Source organism: Rhea americana, unplaced genomic scaffold (assembly GCF_003343005.1).
Source record: "Rhea americana isolate MKP2758 unplaced genomic scaffold, rheAme1 scaffold_47, whole genome shotgun sequence".
In the NCBI taxonomy this organism is placed as follows: Eukaryota; Metazoa; Chordata; class Aves; order Rheiformes; family Rheidae; genus Rhea; species Rhea americana.
In genome coordinates, this window is record NW_028186612.1 from 2,973,701 (window position 1) to 3,001,273 (window position 27,573).

The 27,573-nt window shown below is 35.6% G+C and overlaps 1 protein-coding gene across 1 annotated transcript; it reads left to right on the top strand.

Annotated features, from left to right (window-relative positions):
• On the top strand, positions 1-27,110 carry WDR48 (WD repeat domain 48). The gene is made up of 19 exons (XM_085316463.1): positions 1-74; positions 8,696-8,836; positions 9,301-9,379; positions 9,669-9,751; positions 9,868-9,997; positions 12,771-12,859; positions 13,811-13,912; positions 14,292-14,516; positions 16,325-16,399; positions 16,765-16,867; positions 17,169-17,266; positions 17,899-18,006; positions 18,379-18,475; positions 19,030-19,125; positions 21,214-21,319; positions 22,823-22,910; positions 23,455-23,531; positions 24,019-24,211; positions 25,114-27,110. Exons 1-19 carry the CDS (start codon positions 27-29, stop codon positions 25,207-25,209), a joined length of 2,034 nt encoding a protein of 677 aa, XP_085172589.1. The 5' UTR covers positions 1-26; the 3' UTR covers positions 25,210-27,110.
• The last annotated feature ends 463 nt before the right edge of the window (positions 27,111-27,573 follow it).

The window sequence follows — 27,573 nt, forward strand, 5'->3', positions numbered from 1 at the left end:
ATGACATCAGCGTGTCAACATGCAAGATGGCGGCGCATCATCGGCAGAACACGGCAGGGCGGCGGAAAGTGCAGGTGAGGGCGCGGCGCGGCGCGGCCGGGGGGCTGGGGGCCGCGGCGGCGASGGCGCGGCGCCGCTTGGCCCGGCCCGGCCCGGCCCAGCCCAGCCCGGGCGGCGGCGGGTGTCGGGGAGGGGGGCGAGGCGGGGGCGTTGCCGCGCGGCCCGCGGGGGCTGTGCCGTGGCTGCCGGGCGAGATGGGGAGCGGGGCGGGGGGGAAGAGAGAATTGGGGTTTCCATGGCAACGCAGCCGCCTCCTTCCCTTTCCGTGCCCCCCTGAGGCACCCCGCGGTCGCCCCCGTCCGTGAAGGGGCGGGCTGAGGCGCTGCGGGCTCCCCGGCCCGGGGGCGGCCGAGCCGGAGCACCCCGCTGCTCTTCCCTGCCCAGCTCCCCCTAAGCGCTTCTCGAAGGAAAACCGCGGCCGAGCCGCGCTCCCGCATAGAAACTTTCTTCATGCCCCTGAGGCGCGATCAGACCTTGCGGTGTGGCTCGTAGGGCACGTGCCCGTGTGGGTGCGAATATACTGAATAACCTTGCTGGAAATCGGGATTGGCGAAGTACCTGTGAAAAATGCGGACTCTCTTTAACAGTGAAAGTGATTAAAATGGTTTTATTATGATTTCTTAACTTTTTTCCCCCATACTACCAGCACTTTAAATCTTTCCCACATTGAAAGCTGTAAAAATACTTAATGTTTTATCAGTATGTAAAGCTGCCTGTCTCTAGTGACAAGTTCAGCTGTATCTAGCCATCGTGACCAAAAGAAATATTGATTAGTTCTGAAATTCCAAAGATGGCTTCTGCTTTTGAACACATCTTTTGTATTTTGCTGCCCAGAGGAAATGTACTATTCCCTATAGCCTTGAGTGRGTTTTGTAGTTAAGGTAAGCACTTAGCCTGTAGTATATTAAATAAAAGGAATCTTGCCCAGCCAAGAAACTTCTCTGATGTTCTCTAAAATACAAAGTATCTGAAATGTAATATCCCTTTATTGACTTCACTGCCTGTGTCATGTATAAGTTCTTGCATATTGTTCTCCTAAGGAAGGGATTTTTATGATAACTAGGTATTTTTTTGATGTAGTCCTATTTCTTTATGAAGTGTTACTTCTCTGACAGCAACATACATCAAAAGGGACATAGTGTATTTGTTTACCACTATGTGCCTTTTCCAAACAGTACTTGGCTCAAAAGCTTGTATTTACTGGTGGTTTTGTGCTGTTTTATGAGGAATCCTTCCTCCTTCTTGTTGTGTTACATTCTGTTTTTCACTCGTCCATATTCTACTCCCCAGTCTGTCCCTCATCCTGTGCTCTAGATTTGATTACACTGCAAGCATATATCTGATTTCTCTATAAGCAAATATGTCAAGCCTTGAGTAAAAGCTCTGTATTTTCTCGCACTCTTATTTCAGCTACTTGGTTAGATACAGGATTTTGTTCATATAATGGGATCCTAAGTGGCTGTTATATCCATCAGTTTCAGCAAAGTTATAACGGCTACAATTTTGTTTTCTTCCCCATGGCAGAGCATTTAGGGTGCTGCTACATCAAGCTTCTTAGAAACTTTTTTATTTTTTAAGAAACAGAGTTTTCTCCAGAATCTATAAGGCTAGGAAAAAAGGCTTTCAGAATAATGCCTCTTGGGCATGGAGGAACTTGATTCTTAACCTGACATGAGAGCTGGTTCAAGTTTATTGAAATCTGGACTATTATTATCTTAGATGCCTCCAAGCAGAACCCTCCAAAATAGTCAGTTTAGGGGCATTTCTGTCCATATATCTGTATGTGTAGAACTTAATCATAATAAACAATTTTGGACTTCAAAATAAGTTTCATGTATAAGTAAAGGTAAGAAATGTAATTATTTAAATGTAAATAAGACATTYTAAATGCCTGATTGAAGGCTGTTTGCATTTCTTAAGCCTAACCATGCATATGTGAAGAGTGCAATAGTGAGGCTGCCTGAGCTGAGGAAAGAATGGGGGTGTAGTAGTGTGGGGGTAGTGGAAACTGTGGTAAGAAAGTGTTGGCTCTGTGCTATAGCTTTCAGATATGTTACTGTGAATTAAGTCAAGATGAAGCCACTTTTCAGCTGGTGGCTTAAAGTAGCTGTTCTTGAGAGGTTGTATTGTAACTGCTCTTCCAAACCTGCTGCCAGTTCTGTGTAATTCCCTGCCCCTCCCTGCCCTCCAAACCTGTTAAGCTAAAGGGCAGAATTTCACTGTAAGTGACTTGGATCATTATCCCAATTACAAATTTATGGAATCAATTTGAGTACTCTATTATGCACTAAAATATCCTGTAAATATTAAGAAAACTTTTTTGCACAAGTTTCTATTATATTTTTTACACTAAAATTATATCATGACGGCAACTGGAAACTAGTGAAACAAATACACCCTTATGTTTAGAAAATATTTTAGCTACTCATTTTCTTGAATGTAGCATGTATTAAAAACATGCTAGATTTTACATGTATTAAATGCCATAATATATTAGGTTTTTATTTATTTAATACCTAATCAAAAGAATAGGAAGTCAGTTTACTCGTTGTAAAAGAATAAGATGAATTTCTTAATRCTTTGTTACTTCTATTCCAGGGTCTGGAACTCCTGATAAAAATTCTCATATAGACATATCCTTAGTTAAAAGCTTATTCTAAGGCATATCATCTGATCTACAAAGATGATAAAGAAATAGAGTTCTCTTTCTTGATTTTTTTTCCTCCTCCTTTCTTTTTATAATGTAATTGGTACTGAATGTTGTGGAAACCTTCCAGTGATTTTGAAAAATACTAGTGTGATATTTTTTTAATTGTCTGTAGTAACACTGGTACCTATGAAAATTTTCTCTCCTTGTGAATAAAGAATGCACACTGCTGGATCTTGGCTGTTCACTTTATGGTCCACTGTGACGATGTGCTAGTATTTTTAAAATAGGTTTGAGAGATGGAGAGTCTGCCCATTCATTAGGACAAGGTCTGTTATAWGAAATGTAATATAGCAAAGTAACCAAATTTCAGAATTTCAGATTCTGATGTACTTGTCCATAAAGGAGAAACATCATAGGTCCTGCAAGAACTTCACTTGATTTTGTATGCTTAAGTGTATTTGTTGACTGTAACTTTAGCTCTAGCACTCCAAAATAGTCATTAGAATGATTAGTCTTGATTCATTTAGTGTGCTGAATCCGATGAATTCTTTATAATGGGGGTCATCACTTTTTGTGCAATGTCTACTGTAGTGAAAGATTCTTATTCGTTACGGGAATTTGGAAAACCTACTGCAGTATAAAAGTAGGCGGCCTTGGTCATTATTAAAATGTTTCATTGCCCGCAAACCTTACCCCGCTCAGGCCATTGTGGCAATAACGCCTCTAGATCTATATCATAGTCATTAGCGTCTTTGTGGCTTGAAACTGGTTGTAAACGAACCCARTGAACAAAGTAGTAATGTGCACTTAGTCTCCTCTATTTGCAGTGTGTCCCAGTTTGTACTTAGAGCTTCCTGCTGACCTTCCTAGTCCTCTCCACCTATAATGCAGTACCTCTTCTGGAGTGTCTAAAGCGTGCATGACGTGGCTTAGAGTTGAAGTTTGTCCCACAATTTGTTCTCAGATGAAAACCTATTTTATTTACAGTATTTACATATGTGTGTGAATTTATATAGGTATATGTGTTTATGCTATGTATAATGCATACTGATACACACATAATATATATAGCATATGTGTATATAGAGAGCATATACTATTTGGATACATACTTTGTATACAAATACATTTGTATATGCTTTTCTGTATTTATTTGTATAATTATTATATTTACTTAGTTATATTTATATATGCTCCAATTAAAAAAAAAAAAAAAAAAAAAGACTTACGGGCCTTTTTTCCCCCAAATAGTGATGTAAGGGAGAATTGCCTGTGGATTATCAGCAACCTTCCTTTGCTTATCTTAGTGAACTTTTCATTTTTGTCGACTTACCTGCTGCCCCCCCCCCCAGTCTTATACAACCTTTAGGCCTTTAAATCAAGGATGTAAGCTAAAGTGCCATCGTTCTTAAGTTCTCTGTGTAAAGATGGGCATTTCAAACACCGTTTCAGCAGATTTCACACAAGCCTTATTTTGTCCCTCTGTGGTATTTAATATAGAATTAATATATTTGAATATAAGCCTAGATGCACCTGTCATTACAATTCTGTTTCTAAAAGTTTATATAACAGTTGTTTAGTTCAGTCTGAATAAATCTTTATGGTTTGCAAATGTAGACCATTGAACACTTYTGAAAAAAAAATAGTAATATTTTCCACAGAGGCAAATGACAGCTAGTGGGATGTCATTATGCTCCAGGGGGAGTTGGAGAGTCAATATTTGTACCATACTTACCATTTTCCGTTCACATTGTGTTTGTGAAAAGCGGTTCATCATGATGAAAACTCTTTCCTTATCTAACTGCCCTTAAAATAGAAGCAATGTTAATCTGAAATGATAGTATGGTATCCAGAAAACTCACTGAATGCAAAACCATTTTCTGTCATGTTAATTTTCTCCCTTTTGTGTTTCCAAGGGCTTTTAGTGAAGATAATTGTTTAATATTAGAAATAGAGGAAGAATTAAATGGAACATTTTGCCTAATTTGCGTTAGTATCATTTTATTCATCATTTAAAACTGGTTGTCACAGTTTTCCTGTGAAATTCAGAAAACTGTTGTTACCTGTTCTTTGCACTGTAGGGATTTGTTTTTCTTATTCTCATATCTTAGATTTAAAAGTGTGTATCAGGAAAGGTATACAATTCATTATGTGAATGGAAAAAAGAAATCTTTAAGTATCTAGAACTGTAAGCTTTAGGAGAAACCAGAATAACTGTTTAAATTTTGTGAAGAGTAGCTGTGACTGCTGGGTAATTTTGCAAATATCAAGCTTTACTTGTTTTCTTGCCCTTATTTTTTCCATCAAAGCTGTTGGATGTTTACACAAAAAAATGAACAGTAAAAAATAAAATTTTGATCTCTTAAATGTTGTTGCAGAGTTCCTTTGTCAGATTTCTCATAGGGAAGAAGGATGATATATTTCATCCTGAAGTGGTAGCGAACTCTAGGTTTAGCTCTTAAATCTGTTGTAGACTCACTAACCTTGAAACAAAATAGTTGCTCCCATTGGCTCAATTTATTCTCTTAAAATATAAATAATATTTCCCAGAAGGTGTTTGACCAAATCCACATGTGGAAGCTGATAAAAGGAACCTAAGTCAAATCTGCATTTGCTGGTTTAGCAAAATTAATTCAGTGTGTGTATTTTATACTGTAATTTCTCTCCTGGTCTAAAGATTGTTATGGATATGATTACTGGTACATTAAAAATTTTTATTGATACTTGACCTCTTTAACAATCGATCATACTTGCAAAGGTTTTTCTTCTTTGTTTGTTTTAAGCCATAGCTGAGTTAAAAAGATCTGCAAGTACAGTGACTGTGGTAGGTATTTTATAGTGGAGACCTGGTTTAAATGACACTTCTGATACCTTCTAGCTGTGTTCTTGGTCACTGTTATTTTGTTTAGCTTATTCAAGCTTTTTACTGTCAGTTTTCAGTAAATACTGTCACAAAACCTGAGTCTGTGATGTTGTATCTTGCTTTACCCTAATTCCTATAAAAAGGAAATTATTAATTTCCAGATGTTACAATTAAAAAGAGTCAGATACCTTTAATCAAGCCCCACAATGAAGCTGTTTTCTATGAAAATCTGCATTCTAGTTGCACTGAATATTTCAGTGGTGTTCACAGCTGAAAATGGTTGTTAGTTTTCAATTTTTACCTCATCATATATCTTTGACCAGTGTGACCAGAGCACCTCTTTGAGCTGACAGCCACCATTTCAAGGTCTTCTAGATGACAGTTTTAATTATGCAAACTCCTTTATAGCTAGAAGTGAACAATCATTATTTTACTACATCTTATCTGTATGAGGGTTTTTTTTGCTATCAGTTAATCAGTGTTAAATAAGAACTATAAGCAATGTAGGGAGAAATTATTTCATCTGCTGCATTTTAAGAAATTATAAAACTTGATTTTAATTCTGTCAAGATTAACATAGAAATGTCTGAGTCCCAATCTCCCTGATCCTATGGAAGTATTAATTGTGTATGAAAATTACCTTATTACTAGAGTGGGTCATCATTTGTTTACCTTTTTGTACATGGGTACACACATCATACATTTACGTATGTAAAATTAATGTATTTATGAATTTTATAGCCATTCTGTGTTTGAACTTATGAAAGTTAAAATAGTAACATTACAAAAAAAAAAAAAGCCTCCTTTAAATACTTATGCAGCCACATAGTTTGACAGTCTTATTTATGAGTAGGGTAAAGAGAGAGCTCTGTTTTATGCCTGAAAATGTAACAGATCTGGGGGATGATTGACAGAAAAGAAGAGGAGTAAATCCAAAAGTCAGGGATTTGTCAAAAAATATCCTGCTAGCAGTTTGGGGAAGCAACAGCTGAAGCACACCTGCTGATTTTGACTCTGACACTGTATTTCTGGAAGAGATTAGTCTCCCTAGTAACTAACATCAAATTTGATCTACTGATCTTTTGGTTTTGGTTTCCTTGCAGCTAACATAAATTTGTGTCTACTCATATTTAGTATTTTTAACTGAATATTTTTCTTGGCTTTATATATGAATTATGCCYGAAAACAGTATGAATTTTAAAGCCATCCTTTTTACTTGTTTTGTATCATTATGTTAGACCTTGTCTTTTCTTACAACATTCTTCCACTGAAGCAGTTTGACTAGGTCTTCTAAATGTAGACACAAGTAAATCAAGCCCAAGTGAGAAGTTGCATGTAAATCTTACTGTCAACGTTACAAAAAAGTTTGCTTCTATATATAGGCATATAGCGTGTTTCCCTCTATCTTCATTTGTTTATCAGAAACTGTCCTGATTTGGTTAAATTTTAACATTAAGACACTGTTGTGCATGTCTAATAGTGTCTTCGCATAACTTCTCTGAAGCTTTTTGTAGGTGGGGGACTTGGGCATGGATAGCAAGAGTACTGTGGATGAGTCTGGAGTGGGTGAGGGAACCCGAGAGTGTGGGAAATCAGGACGTGGTCTGAAAGTGAGAGGAAGAGCTGAGGCTCTGCAAGGATTATGAGCAGCTAATGGTATGTATGAGCAAGAAGGGCTTTAAAGGCATTGCAGTAAAGGTATTGCTGGAAATTATAATAAATGGAGCAGCGGAATGGTTATAGGAGTGTTAGGGCTAAAAGATTCAGGTAGCTCTAATTTTGATCCTGCAGTGTTGCTCTAGCTGTTGCAGCAGTTTCTAAAACAGAGAGAATGGGCCTGGATATACAATTTCTCGAAGCATCAGTTTTCTTTACTGTGCCGCAGAGGGTTGAGATAATTCAGTGGAGGCCTTTCCCCCATTCACCAAATGGGCCTATCTCGTGGTATAGAATCGGAGTTTCCTTAAAATGCCTCTTCAGTGATAAAATCCACAGGAAACTGTTTAATTTGTTGGATTTTTCTGTTTTGCAAAACTGAGGTCTGATCTGGAAAGGGTTTTCTTGGTACTACTATAATGCAATTTCTGGATTGAAAAATTGCTTTCAGATCTCTGGCTTTAGACCATTCCCTGAAAGAGTTTTGAAAACGCTGGTGCTTTTGTATCCAAATGATTCCTGCTGTTGTCAGATTGGATTATATCAAGCCTAAAATTTTATCCTGTTGTTGTGATTACGTTTTACAGGATCTGGGAAAGAGCTTAGCTGTCAGTTTCCTTCCTTTTCATTAAGCTTGAGGGATTTCCTAGTAACCCAGGATAAGTGGTCAGGAGAGATGCAGCTCGGTCTAACGGGGGTAGCTCTGAAGACTGCTTTGCTTTATAATTGTGTTTACTGGGCATTGCTCAAGCAGAGTGCTGTAGCTTTTGTAGCATRTCTCCTTCTCCCATTGACTCTCCATGTAGTGTTTATGAACAAAACAAATAAGAGAACTGAGTCTAGTCAAATACAGAAGTAAATAAAGAATTTCTGTATTTCAAAAAGCAGGAAATATTTGTATTCCTTGTTACATTAGCAAGTAGATAATTTTAAAATGTTTCCAAAGTCTGATCATCTTTAAAGTATCATCATAATAATAGTAGTGCAATTTCTAATTCTCTGTTTCATATATTTACAGTCACTCAATGCTTAGTATTCCTTAGTGGCTTATCCTCTCCCTTACGAAACTGGAAAATACTGTCATCTCAATTTTAGTAACTTAAGAAATGAATTTAAGAAGTTAGATGCACAGTCAGTGKGTTGTCCAGGATCACCTAGAATATCTGTGCAGAGCAGGGAATTGAGCTAAGGACTCTGTGTCTAGGCTTGAGTTGTAATGATTAGATAATCCTTTGAGCTCTCTTCCTAGCACTGCTAAGAAACTCTTATGTATGGCCCTTCTCCATTTTTCAGGGGGGAAAAAAATGAAGTTGATGGTAACTCTCAAACTGATAGACTAAATTAATGTTTGTAAAGCTTGTAGTATTTTCTATCTGAGAACCTCAAAAAATGAAATTAGATGGCAGCATCTTATGGCCAAGTCARTATCTTAATACCGTAATCAGATTTATGTAAATGTATTTTAGGTTTCCTATGTGATTAGAGATGAGGTGGAGAAGTATAATCGAAATGGAGTAAATGCACTTCAGCTGGATCCAGCATTAAATAGACTCTTCACAGCTGGCCGAGACTCCATTATAAGGATATGGAGTGTCAATCAGCACAAGGTAAGCTTAGAGAGGATTCCTCAGTCTAATTTGTTTTTCAATTTATTATGCTAGTAAGCTGCTTACAGTTTATATATCTGACACTGAATAATTTAATTATTTGAATAATTTAATAATTGCCAATCATTAGCAAAAGGGAAATCATTTTGATGTTATTCGTATTGTAACAAAAATATGTGGGTTTACAAACTTGTATTTGTGTATTTTTTTCTATGATGCAAAACTAAACACTTTAGAATAATTATACATGAAATGAACACTAAGTTTAAAATATATAGGAATTCCATTGAAGATTAGTCTGTGATCTCTCAAAAAATGCTGCAATAGCAACTTCAGGCAACTCTGTTCTAGACAACTTTTGATCCATCTAAAGGTTGAAGAAAATGTTACAACCAAATCTGATAATCGTATTAATCTTTTCCCATTTTTGAAGAGAGCTTATAAATTTCTTCCTTCATTTCCAGCAAGACCCTTATATAGCGTCTATGGAACATCATACAGATTGGGTGAATGATATTGTGCTCTGCTGCAATGGTAAAACATGTAAGTACTTAAATGTTGAAAAATTACAGCATTCAGAAACTGTGTGTGTATTATCTGCTGTTTTAACAATTTGAATACTTTGAATACTTTTTTTTACATCTCCTCTTAGTATATAAAATTAATTTCTGTAGTGCATATTGTAAATATGATAAATAACTCTCAAGTGTTCTAATGAAAGTTAAAATGTATGTATCATTTCTTCCTTTGTAAAGAAAAAAAAAATAATAAGAATGTGCTCTATAGTAATGCATGATCTACTAATGTTTACTCTTTATTCTTTCCAATTCAGTAATATCTGCTTCTTCAGATACTACCGTTAAAGTCTGGAATGCACATAAGGGATTTTGCATGTCAACACTAAGGACGCATAAGGTGAAAAACATTTTCTGTAAATATAGTATTTTGTCATCGACAGTTTTTTAAAAAAATGAAGCTGTAGACTTCAAATGGATAATATTGTTGGTTCATGTTGTTATCCTTTATTGCAGGATTATGTGAAAGCCTTAGCGTATGCAAAAGATAAAGAATTGGTAGCTTCTGCTGGGCTGGACAGACAGATTTTCCTCTGGGATGTAAATACTCTAACAGCACTGACTGCCTCAAATAACACCGTCACAAGTAGGTACCTAGAGAGGGGAAGCAAATGCAATATATTTTATTGAGTCCATGAAATCTGTTTAAGACCATAGATACTGGTTTCTGTGTCTACCTCACAAAATACACAAGAAATGTGGGTTTTATAAGTACTAACTCTTTTTTATTTTATTTTATTTTATTTTTTTTTCCATTATGAATAGCTGAAAATCTAGAGCAGTGGAGAATCGTGAAGCTTAGGCTAGAGTACAGAGTCCTCTAGACTACTAGAGTCCTCAGCTAATATATTGCAGTAATTTTCCCTTATGATATGTGATTTCAGTGTGTCATAATTTGTGTTTTGTGTGACTGTCATATCAGGATTAATCTCTTATTTCATCATCATCTTTTAAGAAGTGGTGTGTACTGCTTCCCTATTCCAATGAAGAAAGACATTGGAGTTACTTATAAGATCTTTCTGCAGAGAGCAATCCCAACACCCCTTTCTTACAGTAGTTGGTAGAACACTAGTTAGACTACTCATCTGGGAAGTATGACACCAGTCTTCCAAGTTCAGTTAGATTTAATCAGTTGAGTGAATAACTCAAATCTGGGTCTTCTGCATCCTGTTTTGTATGGCTGTTACAGCTTATGTTGTGTTGAAAGTGATTTAGTCTGACCGTGGTCTGTTTTAGTGTCTGGATCTAGTCTGGAAAAAAYATCATTGAAAATGACTGGTCTTTGTTATTTTATAAATGCTTATACGAACTTTTGTAAACATGTAGAAYACTTGATAAATGAACAGTAGTAGCATCTCAGCTGTATGGATTGAGAAAGACTGCCATGTTGCCACACTCTCTTAAATTCTCTAAATGTACTATAAGATTATCTACATCCTCATTCATAGGTTAGGAATGACTCAAAAAAAAATTGCAAAATGAAAATTTGACGGAATTATGTGAGTTTCATGTTAAGTCATCTTATTGCTCATGACTACTTGAGTGGATTTGTTGGGCTCTGTTTTGAAAGATCTTGTTTAAAATGGAAGTAACACAACAGATACTATTGAGAGATTTCAAGAGTACATGATTCTGTAAAGAAGAAGCAGGCATGTAATTGTTTTGGCACTTTTTCCGGAATAATGGTTTTGTCCGCTTCTGAGTGGAGTGTTAATCTTTTGGGTTTGRTAGTTTTTAAAAAATGAAGATGCATCTATGAGCAGAGCAGTCAGTTTTGCATATGTTCTGTTTGCAGGACTTCTAAAATTTAGGCATAGCCTTGAGCGGACATCTGTGTAGCGTTCAGAAGAGAGATGGCTTGTGCTGAGCTGTTTTGAACTATAGGTGGGATGRCACCTGACTGCACATATCTATGCAGATTTAGCTATTATTCCCCAGAAGTTTGCTATCACGGAAGTATTTTATTACTAAACTTTTGCTGATAACTAAATTATATAATCTTGTGTTTGAAAGAGATATTTATTGTATAACTTAGAAAAATAAAGCTGTGTATAAAAATGATTTTTTAGACATTGCAGTGGTGCTGTAGTACCAGAATAATTCAAATGAATCGTAATTGTGAAGCTGGGAGTACTGGCAAGCTGATGCTTGTTTTGATCTTAAGATCAAAAGGAAGTAGAGGCATTACCTCTAAGACAAGAGGGATAAATTTGCATAAAAATGGTGTATGTGTTCTTCTTTCTTCTTTTTAAGCACAAGTGCCTGTAAGTAACAGTGCYTCTGTAAGGAAGAGTGTAGTGTACRTTGTGAATTTCTGTTCTTCTGCAGTCCTTTCAAACACCACTCATTTCCTCAGAGTGCGAATGAAGGCGGTTGTRTGCTTTAATTTCTTCTCTGATTATAGGGAAGTGATGCACACAAGCCAGCGTTAAAAGGGAGCCTGTTCTTAAAGGGTGTTGGCAATCTACTTCACCGTAGTTTAAATTAGGTGGAGAGACTTTCCTTTTGCGGAGTAGTCTCTTCCAGAAGGGGAGGAAGTAGAGCTTTGATTTGTTTTGGCATATGTGCTGCTTCGGAGCAGTTCCGAGCAAAAGGATATTATGATTCTCTTTTGTTCCTGATATCTTGTCCAGGATAACACTGTACAGGTGGAAGTGAAAGCCTTTGACAAATTATCATGATTGTTGGACAGTGTGCTACCTTCAAGARTTTTCAGTACTGCTTTTCAGCTTCAACTAGTCTCTCTTGGCCAGTGGAAGACTGTCGCTTTATTTTTGGTAATTGCTAAGAAGTTGCCATTTGGTTTTTTTTGAAATGTAAAGGTAGCAYCTGTGCTCAGGTGACACGTTTCAACGCTACAGGGAGGTTTTGCTACCCATTGCCACCGAACTAAGAACAGTCTGTAGTAGATAATACAGAATTTTCTGGTTACTTGGTTTGGAAAATTCTCTACTCTTAACACAAATCATATGTATTATGATTTCAATTACAAATACCATTCTCAGATGAAGCAGTTAAGAAGAGCATGAGTACAGTGATGATCCTGACACTGAACTGTGGTGCCAAAATGGCATGGTGATTGCAATGACTCTAAGTCTGAAAAGTTACTTTGCTTTTATAGAGGTGTRGAGGAAGAATCGAGATGAAGTCTTCCTAGCAATATGCTACGAATAGTCTATATWTTTTTTTTTWWWWWWWARAAAAACTRTTTACTGGGTAAGGGACTTCTTCCTGTATGATTATCATGGGGTATTAAACCCTACATTTTGGCCYGAAAAAGGTAGTATTTTTGAGTGAATGAATAAATGTTATCAACTGGTAATATTGAAAATGAAAATGTTAATTTTATTTTGAAATAGCTTCTTCCCTGAGTGGGAACAAAGACTCTATCTACAGCCTTGCAATGAATCAAATGGGAACAGTAATTGTRTCAGGGTCCACTGAAAAGGTAAGCAAAAATGTGGTAAGGCTCATTCTGCTTTGGTTTAAGGCTTAACGTAAAGAAAAGAAACAGTTTTACTCATTTTTGATTTCAGGTCTGCAGCAGCTGTTTTATTTAAATAATGAGGATATACACTATGATTTTGGCTCAGAATTTTTTAAAGGAGAGGTAGAAAAAGTGTTACAATTACCTGCCTCAGTATAAAAATACATAAATTATTCATACAGCTTTAATACTCAGGAGAAACAATCCAATCTCTAGCGTAACCCTTTCTCTATCAGAGATCACTACATTTCATTGTAAGAGCTCTGATTTTGGGGGCASATTATTCAGCTGATTATAAAAACTGAAGTATGTGCCGTAGGTATGATAGGAAAGGTGTCAGCAATTTATGAGGCCCCTGCAGTGGTGGGAAATGAAGTGACCTAAAGAAATTCAAATGTTCCCAAGAGATAGCTTGTGCTCTTTGTTGGAGAGGAAGGTGACCACCTCCCTCCCCCTGATTTTTTTTCCCCTAATTTCACCTTGAAAGTGTTTTATTTCCAACTCCAAGTCAATATAGAAATGAAAACGGGATATGGCAGCCAAGCATTTGAGAGGATTTTCAGATTTTTTTTTGTATCCCCTCCCCAACACACACACATCATTCTATCATGTTTCCAATTGCTTCCATTCTTTAATTTTTAAGAATACAACAGAAAAAGCCAGAACAAACAAAATGACAGTCAAGAGGGAATAAAATCCCATATGGTTTTTAGAAATGTATAAGATTTAGCTAGGTTTATCTTGTTCTGATGAAATACATTTTTTTTTTTTTTTTGGTGTGTGTGCATGTGCACACACGCATATTGGGAGTGTGGATTGCGCTATCTGGAAGGGCTTATTTTTCTGTAGCGGCGATGCACTCGCCTGTGGGAAGAGCCATGTTAATGCTGTCATCTGTGTTTCCTTACRTAGGTTCTAAGGGTGTGGGATCCAAGAACTTGCGCAAAACTAATGAAACTCAAAGGGCACACGGACAATGTGAAAGCTTTGTTGTTGAACAGAGATGGCACACAGGTATGTGCTTTTATTTGAGACAAAGTCACTTTACAGAACTCAAATCTCATTGAATATCTGTTATATTGAAGGAGACTAATGACGTAGATTCTYGTTAAGCTATTTTCTGCTTACAGATATTTAATGATTAATGGAGGGAGGCCAGTGAGTGAAAACTCTGATTTAAGACATCTGCATGTTGTGAGGGGGCTGCTTTTTTTGAAAGGGGGGGTGAGGTGGTGACAAAACATCTGGAAATTGTGACTAGAGCTGTTACCTGTCACTCTTTAGCATAATGTTAATGGAAAAATGTTATTATACAGTTATGGAAGCTCTTTATCAAAAACTGATTTGAAAATTTAAATATTTACTTGATTTAAATACAATGGTTGTTTCTCAGTGTCTTTCAGGCAGTTCTGATGGGACTATCCGCCTGTGGTCTCTTGGGCAGCAGAGATGTATAGCCACCTATCGAGTCCATGATGAAGGTGTTTGGGCTCTGCAGGTCAATGAAGCCTTCACTCATGTTTATTCGGGAGGAAGAGATAGGAAGATTTATTGTACGGATTTACGAAATCCTGATATCCGTGTGCTTATTTGTGAAGAAAAGGCACCAGTTCTTAAGGTAATTGATTTTGCTTAAATGATTGCTGTAARTTCATTCATAAAACTTCATAGTGGCTTTTAAAATACAAGACTGTAATTAAAATAACTTGATTTTTTTATAAGACCAGTTGTCTGAACTAGAAATCCTTTGCAGCATTACAGGTTTTCCAAACGTGTAACAATTTCTGTTTGTTGATAGAATCAGAAAATCAYGTTAGAATTCCAGATTTCATGAAAAAATGAATTTTTTCATGTAGATTTTTAAATATTCCTAGCATTGTTCTTRTTTTAAAGCCAACAAGTGTCTCTAAAGAAAATATGTTGATGAAAACCTGTAGCAAAAAAATCAGAATGAAATCATTAACTMTAAGGCTTGGTGTATAACCTTGGCTGTGTCTTCTGATGTACATAATGGGTTTTTTTGTTTGTTTGTTTGTTTTTTTGTTTTGTTTTGTTTTTCCAACAGTATGAAGTCTCATGGATTAATTTCAGGCTATGTTTGAAATAATATATTTAATATGCATATGAGTAATACCTTGTAATTTTCTGTGCTAAAAGGTCTTTCAAGCACTAGTATGGAGGAATARTTTAGTAAAACATRTAATTATATTGCATGAKATCTAATGAAATAGTAGTTTCAAATATGAGATGATATAAGAATATATATTAAAAATATATACAAACAAGTGTTCGCTAAGACACATCTCCAATATATTGGCTTTGTTTCTTAGGTCAAAGGTGAACTTAACAATCTAAAGAACATAAATGTCTGGCTGCTATCTAAAATAGGAAAATTAAARTATTGCAGAAATTTAATACATGTCAAACATGAAAAGTTGTTTTTCCGGACTTCTGATCACTTTCAAGAAACTAAACTGTCATTGCCAAAGCTTTAGGAAAAAAAAATGCATCTTAGAACCATTTTTAGAAGCATTAGAAGCATATAAGCATACAACTGTTAAAATATTTCCCGTAGTCATGGGAACCAGCAGTAAGATTAATCATGGGTATTCTTGAACACTTAATCCTAACATTTTCTTAACTCAGAAACTCTGTACATGAGTGTGAGTTTCTTGAAGAGATTTTTTTTTCTTCTGTCCATAGCATTAGATGACGTGACTTTGGAACATGTAGGTGTACTGAGAGTCTCCAGTTCAAATAGACACCACCTCATAAGCAATCTGACTTCTTTATGAGCCAATGTTGTTGGCTTAATATGTACAAAATGAATCCTGGATATATTAACATTGTTTTGAAAAAGTCAAAAACTGGGAAATTTCATCTTAAAAATAAAAAAATGAAAGCTGTGATCRGCTGTACATAGATCAAGAAGAGGCACTAAGATCTTAGTTACAATGGTTCATTGTCATCCAAAAAGCTTAATATCAGAGCCAAATGTATAAAGTTCTGCTTTTTAATTAATCCTGAATTTTCTGCATTCTCTTTTTAAATGTTTGAAGTATCCAAGTGCAAAACAATTTAAAAAATATTATGCTGCCTAATTGTACATTATACACGATTGCAGCATGATGGGAACAACTTTAAGTAATACTTGGTATTTATACATGCTTCACCTACTTTTTTCCCCATGCCAAGAATTTTTGTTGAATACTTTAAACAAWTTTTCCCAAGTTTCAGAATTCTAACTTAACTATTTTTTTAAAATTTAACTTTTGTAATTCTTCAGTAAACCTTCAGTAAATTGAAAGTGGTGGTGTTTTTAGTGTCCATCAAGTATAGCAGCAGGCCTACCCTGAGCAAATATTAATTGGACATAGCAGAATTAAGCTAAGCATATCTGAAAGTATGTATGTCTTAATTATTTAGATGGAACTTGATAGATCAGCTGATCCTCCTCCYGCACTTTGGGTTGCAACAACTAAGTCGTCTGTGAATAAATGGGTAAGTGATGTATTTTACAGTCTGTGTAAATTCAGAATTCAGTGAAGCAGTCGTGAGATATTTGCTGTCTTGGTTTAGGAACTCTTGGATTGTTGCTTGCAATTGAACTCTGACTTTCTATGATCTGTATAAGCTTTATTTAGAAATCATAAAATCTGCTAATATTGAAACTACCYAAAAAAGCATTAAGCTTTGCATTGTTTCCCGTGCTATCTATTTATGCTGCTTTTAGAAATAAATGATCTTATCCAGTACTGGACATTTAAACATCTGAATAGCAGCATGAACTGGCAGTCGTTACTCACAGATAAAAGCAAAGTTTATGGATTATTGTGAATATGTCAAAATTTTGTTTCTTTCTTTAGACTTTGAAGGGAATTCATAATTTTAGAGCATCTGGGGACTATGATAATGATTGTACCAATCCTATACCGCCCCTATGTACACAGCCTGACCAAGTTATAAAAGGTAAACTGCTGCTTTTCAGAGCACCTTATAAACCCTGTTATCATTAGCAGAAATGGAAGATTATTAAGACTGACTCAGGCCTGTTGATACTTCATACTCTGATTTCAGCAAATGGGAAGACAATGTGATTATCACTTAYCTAGTGTTGGTTATAATAAAAATAATATTTAAATTCTTTTGGTATCCAAGTTTTATAAAATAGTGAAACAAAAGAGTAATCACACAGGCRTAGTGTGATTTTCATTAAATGAAAAGCTATAAATAATCACTCTAGTGACCTTAATTTTTGTTTGTTTGCTAGGGGGTGCTAGTATTATTCAGTGCCACATTCTTAATGACAAGAGACACATACTAACCAAAGACACAAATAATAATGTGGCGTACTGGGATGTCTTGAAGGTAAGCATAAATTTTGGATTAAATATCTACCATTGGATGGTTATTTTGTACTTGTGTTTTTTGATATTTCTTAGTATTAAGGATTCCTRTGGTAGAAAGTAAGTCACCTTACTGTCCCAGAACATAATGCAGAGACTGTTTTCTTGAAGGGAAGGGTTATTTCTGAACTTTTCTGCAWCTTAGCATCTTCATTCACCTGAAGCTTACAGACCCTTGAATCCTCACCTGTAAATAGGCACCTAATTTAGTAATGTCTGTTATAGCCTAGCTTTATTTTGAAGAGGGCCAGTAGAGGACACTGGCCATCTCTTGCCRTTGCTAAATATAATAGCATAAAAAGTCTACCTGCGAAAGGGGAACCTGTGTCCCASTCCCTAAGTCTAGTGAGGAGCCCATATATCCCGAAAGTATGCAATGACTGGTAGTCTATGGAATATGCCAGGAGGTTGAACTTACCACTTCTCCTCTTAGTTGGCTAGGTAGTAGGTAGGAATGTAGGAGCAGAAGGGTACCTAGCAAAATTACTTCTTCATGTGGGAAGAGAAAGGCTGTCTGTTCCCTGTTTGTTGCAGTCTTTCTTCATCTTGTTTTACCCATAACTGAAAAACTTCTGTATTTCTTTTGATGTACAGGCATGTAAAGTTGAAGACCTTGGGAAAGTAGATTTTGAAGAGGAAATTAAGAAGAGATTTAAAATGGTGTATGTGCCAAACTGGTTCTCAGTAGACTTAAAAACTGGGGTGAGACACAACTTCTAAATCTGTTGTTCTAATTTCATTCACTATTTGTTCACAAAGGTCTTAATATGTTACAAGTTTAGAAGAATGGTCATAATTTACCTGATGGGTTTGATTCTTTTTGATCAGCAAGTCAGCAAATTCTTCATTCTCAATCCGAATCATTGCAGTTTTTTTTTTTTTGTGGTACTGTCAGTTTAAATCCATTAATACCAATTATGAATTAATGTAATTGAAGCATATGTTCTTTTTTGTAGAAACTTTGTATTGTATTCATAGCTTAGTGTTTCTTCTGTATACACAAAGTAAAATTATAGACTTGTTTAATACAAAACAAGTGTTTCATTCTTCTTGCTGCTGGTCTTTTTCCAACAGATGCTGACAATTACTTTGGATGAAAGTGACTGCTTTGCAGCTTGGGTTTCAGCAAAGGATGCTGGATTCAGCAGTCCAGAYGGTTCTGATCCAAAATGTAGGTTTTAACTAATTTTAATGTTTCATTGAGACAAAAAATAAAACACCCTCACAGACTAAATTCCAGTATTTGTTACAAAATATTCARTAGTTAGGCATGTCAGTAATTGATTGGGCTTTGAGGATTATTTTCTTTGGACTAAATTCTGCAGAGGATTCTCCAATCAAAATGCTTCTCTTCTACAAGTGTTTCTGTTCAGGTTTTCAGTTTAATTTGACTCTTGACCATCAAGAAGCAAAAAAGAAAAAGTAATATTCCTRGACTTGGAACTATGACCTAATCTAAAGAATGTTTTAGCTTATGAGTGATTCAAGGGTAGTAATTTTTGAAAATTTCATTTAATCTTTTTGAAAAGTAAGCTTTTATTGAAAGATTGTAACATGCGGTTTTGAGTTTGTGATACACAACTGTCTGTGCCCGTAAACAGTTCATTATGAGGATGGAAATACTCAGACTTTATGGGAAGTTATTAGCTGTGAATTGAAATGTAGGATGTTACAATGCTGGTGATTTTTATGTAACTATAGTTTTGCTTAATGATGTCTCCATAGTAAACCTGGGGGGGCTTCTACTACAAGCACTTCTGGAGTATTGGCCTAGAACACATATCAATCCAATGGATGAAGAAGAAAACGAAATAAATCATGGTTAGTATTTTATTATTCTCCTGTTTTAGGATTTGTTCATATATTTTTATATGTCTGTTTCCTSTCAAACAGAGCTAGCTGGACTTGCTTTCTTAAAGCTGTCTCTGTATGTACTCTAGTTTTTAATGTTATATAGTATTTTTTTTTTACTGTACTTTACACTAAAATGTGCTRAGTAGCTTTCTCTTTCTAAAAGTACCAGCAAAAACAGAGAGCTCTATTCTGTAAGAAAATAGGTCAGTATTGATTCTGAAGTTTCAGAAATTGTGTCATGATGAAAAACAATTTCAGGAAAAATTAAGCTTGACTTTGAAAAGAGAGTCTAGGTTATGACAGTAAAGGGCAATAACTGATTTATTCAACATTGGTCAGTAGTCTCTTGACATAATTCTGATTTGCTTGTAGGCATTATAAACAGTACAAAATAAATTTATTGGAAGTAAGTATATCCAATGGATATTAATGTATGGAGTAGTTGTGTACAGAAGTATCATAAATAGTGATAAGTGTTCTAAGGTAAAAATGCTAAGTCTAATCAGGCATTAGGTAAAAAGCACAGTTGTGTAAAATGCAAGATAGGGGCTAGATTTGACAGGAAGAAAGAGCTCAGAAGTTTGGATTATTTTGAAATAAATTCACCCTAGGTCACTGTTGACTGAAAATTCTTATCTTTGGCCGTTACTGCTTTCTACACATACTGCAACTAGGAGAAATATAAATTCAACAATATTTTGGCATTTTGTGACAAGGATTGTGCCAAGAGTTAGGTATTTTCTTCTTTCAAAAGTCATCTCCAAATTGGATTATGGCACTTCGCAGGCTTATCTGGACAAATTTGCTGTTTCTCTTGAGTATTAGAAGACTATAACTTGAGAGCCAAATAATGAGAGAAATGTTAACTAACAGATTTTTGTCTTGTTGGATGCTATGCTACTAATTTGTGTAAATAGTCATAGATTAGGGGAATGTYCAAAATGTGAATCAGAATCTTCATTTTGGTTTTAAAATGCAAGACTTTAAGCAGCTGACGCTGGCCAGTGGCTTAAGAAGATAAAGTGTACTTCCTGGACATTGTGAAAAGAGATGCAAACTTAATATCCACTGATTTGCTTCAGTGAGATTGATTGAACTGTTATGACAAAATCTGTCAAGCCGTAAGATTTACCCTTGCTCTATTTGCAGTTTCATATTTGCCCCTTCTAATATGTAATAGATTTTCCTTTTGGGGCTCTTTAATGTGATTTTTTTTTTGACCTTCCTTTCACTGTATCTGTTGCTGATAAGACAGTTTAGGAATTATTCATCTCATGAGCCTATGCTGTTTAAATTTGTGTTACCTGAATTCAACATAATGTTCAAATTCAGTAATTAGATGATGCAAAGTAACTGAAGTGGTCTTTGCTGAGTGGAAGGAAGACCCCTAAATGTGTCTATCTTATTTCAAAATATCTGACTGATTAGAAGTCTTGTGCTCTTCAACAGGTACATAACTAATGCTTTTTTTTTTTTCCTTCTTGTATGGAATCTGGTTATTCAGTACTTAAAGACCATTTTGCTAGAACTAGCTATAAATATATTGAATTTAGAATGCGGTAACTTCAAGGAAGTGTGAGGCTGAGGCTTGCCAGATGTCAAAATGGTACACCAGTAAATCTAGGTAGGAAAGCAAAGCTAATGCTTTGTGCAGTGTTCTTCAGAGTTCTGAACTGTCAGTGTAGAAGGGGAAAGAAAAATGCAGAATCTTCTTAATTGATTTCCAATACATATATTGTTCTGTTTCACAGATTATAATTCTGTTAAACTGGATAAAACTAGCAATCAGTTGCTGGCTCATGATCTCAGTTGCTGGCTCATGATCTCTACTTCTCTTTTCTTAAAGATTTTGAAATAGGCCTTCCACAAAGCTGTATTAAACTCACTGTTCTCTATTTCCTTTTGCTATGTGTTGGAAATGTGGGGTTTCCTGTTTATACTAAGCTTGAATTTAATTTTAATTATTTAATTCAGGTAGAAGATACACTTAGTCTATATATACACCAAATTTTAAGGCCTAGTGCAGTCTTACTGTTGTGTATATTTTTTCAACAGTGAATGGTGAGCAGGAGAACAGAGTACAGAAGGGAAATGGATACTTTCAAGTGCCGCCACAYACACCAGTTATTTTTGGTGAGGCTGGAGGACGCACTTTGTTCAGGTATAGAAACATAAAGAGTGTAAATTAAGTGGCCAAACAATCACTTTTTTTGTGCAAGCGGAAAGAAAGTTTATCAAAGTATTAAGACACACCCTTGGCAGACAAAATTGGCAACTATTAATGACATTCTTCCACTGTCGAGCTAGMGTATGGGTTTGAGCATAGCAAGGTGTGGAGTTTTACAATGTTTAGGGTTGGGCAATAGTTCTTTGTTACATGGCATTATAGCTCTGAGTCTTTCTTGGTTGCCATCTTTCTGCAAACCATTTAATTGAACTCTGTTTTAGAGTGAAATTGTACCACTTCCAGTTCTGACAGGACTTTTGCTATGGATCCGTTGCAGTGGTCTTCAAGCATTAATGACTTGGACAAAGGGGATCCTGCTCTCTGGGGAGTTGGTTTCTGCTCCCAGAGTTACACTTAGTGACCAGTGGGTCGCCAAGGTCATCTGCTCTGGCAAGTAGGAGCAGAAGTTCGATACTGTAATGTCTACAGTAATGTGYAAATACCAATTATCCTTGTTTGCTTTTTTTTTCCTTTGAAAAGCATGACTTTGGTATATATTGCAGAGAGTTTAATAACCCTGCAAAACAAACACAAGTTTTCAGATATTGTGAAGTATTTCATATTTATTAACATAGTGGGTTTGAAACTTGTGGATTCCAGTTTGGTTTGCATTTTTTGTTCCCTAGCCTGCATAGGCTCTAAAACTCTACATCTTTCAATCCTGGAGTTGATCAGTAAAAAAAAAAAAAAAACTTACTTTTTCAGTTTTGGAAAACTGCAGCTTTCTCTGCAGTTATCAGAGTATTTACATTGTAGCTGGGGCTTAATCTTTCCATCTGTTCTCTGCTGGTGGACCTTAGGTCTTTTCAGAGTTTCCTTAAGAACAAGCAGTACAAGGCGCTGTTTGAGGCAGCGAGCCGCACACATTGGACCTAGAAACTAGTTTGCAAAAGTCTCCAATAAAATACTTGATTGGCATTTTTAAAAGCAAAATGAGCCTGAAACACACAAGTTCACCATTTTATATGCACATTTCTTAAATTAGTTTATTCTTTTCACTTTCATTTGATGAGATGTTAGCAGATGCTTGACATGCAAACCTGATTTTTCTAAGCAAAAAAGAACTGCCTTATGCCAAATGCCCTTCCTGKTCTCTGAACAATTCTTTATTTCATCGCACAGCTTGTGCCAACCATGAGCAAAGTAGTTTTTTCTCTCTGTGCTGTAACTTACAGTCACCAGARAGACTTCTTCTGCTTTTGGCTTTAGGAGCTACCTTCTTCCTGCAGCTACTTTTCCTGTCTTTATAGGAAATACCTGATCACTTCCCTAATGTGTTTGCTATCATGAAAGGTCAGTTAATGACGTTCAAGCTCTTTGAAAGTTAACAGGACAGATCTCCCCCTGACTTTTTTTTTTTCTTTATTACACATAAGCATTAAGCAAGTAGTAATTGTTAACTCTTTCATTCACAAACCTTATTTCTATGTGTCTTAGGTTATTATGTCGGGATTCAGGTGGTGAAACTGAATCTATGCTTCTTAATGAAACCGTGCCACAATGGGTAATTGACATCACTGTGGATGTAAGTCAGCATATCGCTTTTGCTTTTCCTTTTCTAGGTGAACTACAAATTATTTAACTGCACTCAATCTGAAATGACGCTTTAAATCTTCATTATTATACTTTAAAATAACTGCTCTTGAGGACTGTATTTCAGATGCTTTGAACATCCCATTGTTTTTAATATGTCTAGTTAAGCTTTTTATTTACTTTGACAAAAAAATAGAAAAGGAATTCAAAGTAATGTGTAAAGTGTGTATTCTTTAAAAGTGTGGAACTGGGAAACAGAGAATCTTCATACTGCTGTAGTCTTTCGATGCCATCTAACGTCCTTTGAAATGAACTATAATTTATATGCAAAGGCTAGATACAATATGTGCGTCTTCTAGATTGCAGAATCTCAGGAGTGAGACTAACTTGGAAGTTGTTAATGGGAGTTCTGTTGGTTGAAAATCTCTCRGTTTTGGTAATTAGGAACTGAACATACTTCACACACAGCTGGAAGAAATGGGAAGTGATAACAACTCACCCTAAATTTATCACTTTTTGAATTTRTTTCCTTCTAGAAAAATATGCCCAAATTCAATAAGATTCCCTTCTACCTCCAGCCTCACTCATCTTCAGGGGCAAAAACTCTAAAAAAGTAAGTAATGCATATTTGACTCTCAAATTTGCAATAAGAGTTTTCAATAAAATAAAGCTCATTTGCAAGCTCCAAAGAAGTTTAACTGCCCTGCGTAGGTCAGAAACCAGTACAGGTCCTCAGATACAAAGTCAGTGTCATGGAGAACGTGCTTACCATTTATCTGCAACAATTCTGGGTATTTTTCATAAATGTCTATTTCTTACTAATCTCTTTTCTAGTGAAAGAATGATGGTTATGTACAGTACTCTTAGTTAAGAGTTTTTTTTAAACATCTTATAACTGTTCATATCTTATCTATGTAAATTTTTAGATCAGTAGCTGTTATRTTAGGCAGTAATTTGGGTGATCTCAATAACTTATTATTAAATTTATTACGTTTTAAAGAGCTTTTATACTTGCATTGTTTGCTATGTATAGGGTATTATGAAGATAAATCTGGATACTCCTTTTTTTTTTTCTGACAATCTTTGCTTGCTTTATACAGAGATCGACTGTCAGCAAGCGATATGCTTCAGGTGAGAAAAGTGATGGAACACGTTTATGAGAAAATCATAAACTTAGATAATGAGTCTCAGACAACTAGCTCTTCCAATAATGAAAAAGCAGGAGAACAAGAAAAAGAAGAGGACATTGCTGTTTTAGCAGAAGAGAAGATTGAACTTTTGTGCCAGGATCAGGTAAGTTACTCAAGCATTTTATGTTTAACAATGGATCAATTGTGAATTTCTGAATTCTGATTTTGAAATATTCTATAGATAACTTTTACCTTTGAAAATAAGTAAATGTTTTGACCACTTATTAATTGATTGCTGACACAAACTCACACAGTTCCAGATAGCTGGATCAAAGAATTTATATAGTTTACCTGTTTTACTTAGTTCTGAGAAGTAGCCTTTCTAGGATTATTTATTCATACTGACACAACATAYGGACTTTAGAGCTTCCTTGGAATTTTATTAAGTAGCTCTCAGTCTGATATTGCAGTTCTCTAATCATATTCAGTGGAGTGTTTTTAGAATAACTCTTCAATTTTTACATTGAACAATTGAGTCCTCCTATTTGAGCTCTTGTATATCTTCTAAACCTTTTCTCAATCAGAATACTAATGAAATAAGCCATCATCATACTTTTCTGCAGTACAAATCAGATTAACCTGAATCATCATTTTCCTGATGATGATTCCAGCAAAAGCTACATCATCTATTTTAAACAGTTACTTGTAGTGTACATTCCGGGAAGCATGTTGAGGCATAATGAATGCTAAGGCACATAAAGCCGAGCTGAATTAAAAAAGATTTGTGGTTTGTTTGGAAGTGGTGTTCTCAGTGTGACAGTTGCTTGTCTGAAGGTTAAAAATATTAAGGGAGTGATTGTTATCTGAAGTTGTATGTTACATTAATAAGACCTTTCAGTACTGTTATTTACCTACAGATTTACTTGTTAATTGAAAACTCTGAGCATTTGTATGGTTTGTCRTGGATGCCAATTCACTATAGACGTGTCTTGCCCGCTGTTCTATCTTTCAATTTCTGACAGTCCAACAGACTCATAGAATAAAAGATGAATTCTTACTGTTCAGGTTTTGGATCCAAATATGGACCTTCGAACTGTAAAGCACTTCATTTGGAAGAGTGGTGGTGATCTGACGCTTCATTATCGCCAGAAATCAACGTGAAGGCAGTGGTGGACTCAAATGGTTACTCATTTACTTCACCATACTGTACTGGTTCCAAGAGTAGTACTATAGAAGCCCACTGAACCCCTAAGGTAGATGAGACTTCTAATGACTCAGTATGGACGGAAAGTATACATTTAATTGAAGTGACTAATAGATCTGTAATATAGAGGAAAAAAATCTATATGACTTAAACTAAAGTCTCAGCCAATGAGATGGGAAGTCCCTGAGTGGTTCATGTTGTGTGAGGTGTACAGAGAATGGATGATAATCCAGTGCAGACTTTTGCTTCCTCCTTTTGCTTTTGTTTTTTCCAGAACATGGTATCCTCATCTGCTCATGCTTGATATGAAACAGTTTTGGCCATATTAGTCACTGTGTTCACAACACAATTCAGAACCACACACAAGGTATTTTTAGTACATTCCATTCATAAAGTACCTACAGTGATCTTTCACAGGAACTCAAACATTTCTACCACTTAAAGAAATTTGGAAAAAAACATAACAGAAACAGCTATTGCATACTTGAAAGAACTGGCCCATTTAATTGTAAGTTAAGGGTTAACAATAGACTTGTTTTAGTACCGCAACTCAAATGTTGCTTTAGAGAGCTATTGACATGCAGAATAAGAACACTAGATAAATATTGTAGCAGGGCCAGTCCAGTGATGCTGTGCATCATAATAGAGTAAATATGCTTTGCAGCAACTTAAAGAGATTTTTTTTAAATATACACAACTACTTTCTGCACTGTGTCCTAGTTGTTCTAAAGACACGCTAGTCAGAATTTCTGGTAACTGTGCTCTAAACTTATGTGACATTTTGTTCAAACTTCAGACCATTCTGAAAATAACTTCATACATTTAATGTTGAACTTGAAACTCCACGGCAGATTTCATATCCATGATATAAAAATACTTATTCCTTTTTTCCAAAGTTTTATATGCAGGATTTTTTGTTATAGATATATGCAGATCTTCTTTTCACTGTTATTTCTAAAAAATCTATGGCTGTCATAGACTCACRGTAGTCTTTTATAGAGTTTAACTTATTGGGGGGAGGGGGTAAAGACACTTCAACTTCTGGTGAGAAAATGTGGGACTGTCCCAGAAAACCATTTGTATCCATTAAAAAAAAAATATATAAATCCTCATAAAGAAATTGTGTTAAAATGACTCTTGTCTGAAGCAGAAGCACAAGTGCCTTCAAAGGGCAGTATATTATTCGAGTTTCTTCAGGAGACAYATGCTCTTGCCCTTCCTGTATCTTGCTGTCAAGATTAGGTTGAGGCCTAAAGAAAGTCCCAATAGATTATATTACTGGGATTATATTGGTCAAACAAAAAGTGAAATATTTTTCATTGTATTTTATTTGAAAAATATTCAAATCATTACCTTCTGCACTCTTAACCTAGCAAAACAAACTCATTGCTTAAACAAGAAAATATGGTTCAGAATTAAGCTAGCATGTCTTTTTCCCATCTTTTGGAAGATTCAGTTTCAGTTTTTAAACCCCATTTCAGTGTATACTGAGTTTAACAATTGTGCTATAATGGCACATTTTTAGTGATATTTGTGAATTAAATAGTTAAACAGAACTGTAACTTTTATTGATGAATTGTCCTGACTTGTATTTATTAATAGCAAAGGTCTATGCTTTGTTCTAATAGACACTTYTTTTCCCCCTTCTCCTGGTTGTCTTACTATCTCTTTGTATACTTTGTAATTACTCCCAGTTATTTTGTCTGAAGTCAGCCCAAGGTCTTAACTTTTCTTTTTTCTAACCATCCCAAAAATGCAGTTTCAGGAAAGATTGACAGAAGAGTCTGCAATGCCAGAAGAGTAAATGATCTGTTTCACAGTTGTATAGAATAAAAGGCTTTAGTTAAAATATTTTAAAGTTGTTCTGTGTGTTGGATCACTTGTTCACGCAAATTTAGATATTGGACCGTTCCCACTAAACAACTGTACTCCRAAAGTGGCTCACGTAATGGAATGGCTCAAGTCTTTGCAGCACCTCAGCATTCCCTGATGAAGATCCTGTAATCAAATGTAAGAATTTGGCAGGCATGTAGGTCTTCAGATGCAAACTTTGAGGCCCTGTTGAGGGGGAGAATATACCCAAGACTGTCCAGATGTAGTCATAGCCCACTGTAGCATTATTAATAAAAGTAACATTCTTGTTTATCAGATTCAGAGGAAAGGCCATTAATTTGCAGAGGTTTCCTTAATTTACAAGTTCATATTATTTAGTAGCATAAAGTCACTTGTTAATTGGCAAGTTAAATGTTTTCCTGACATTCTCTTAGGGTTAATATTGAAAACAGAAAAGCTAGGTTCTGTAGCTTTAGCTGAAGTTCTAC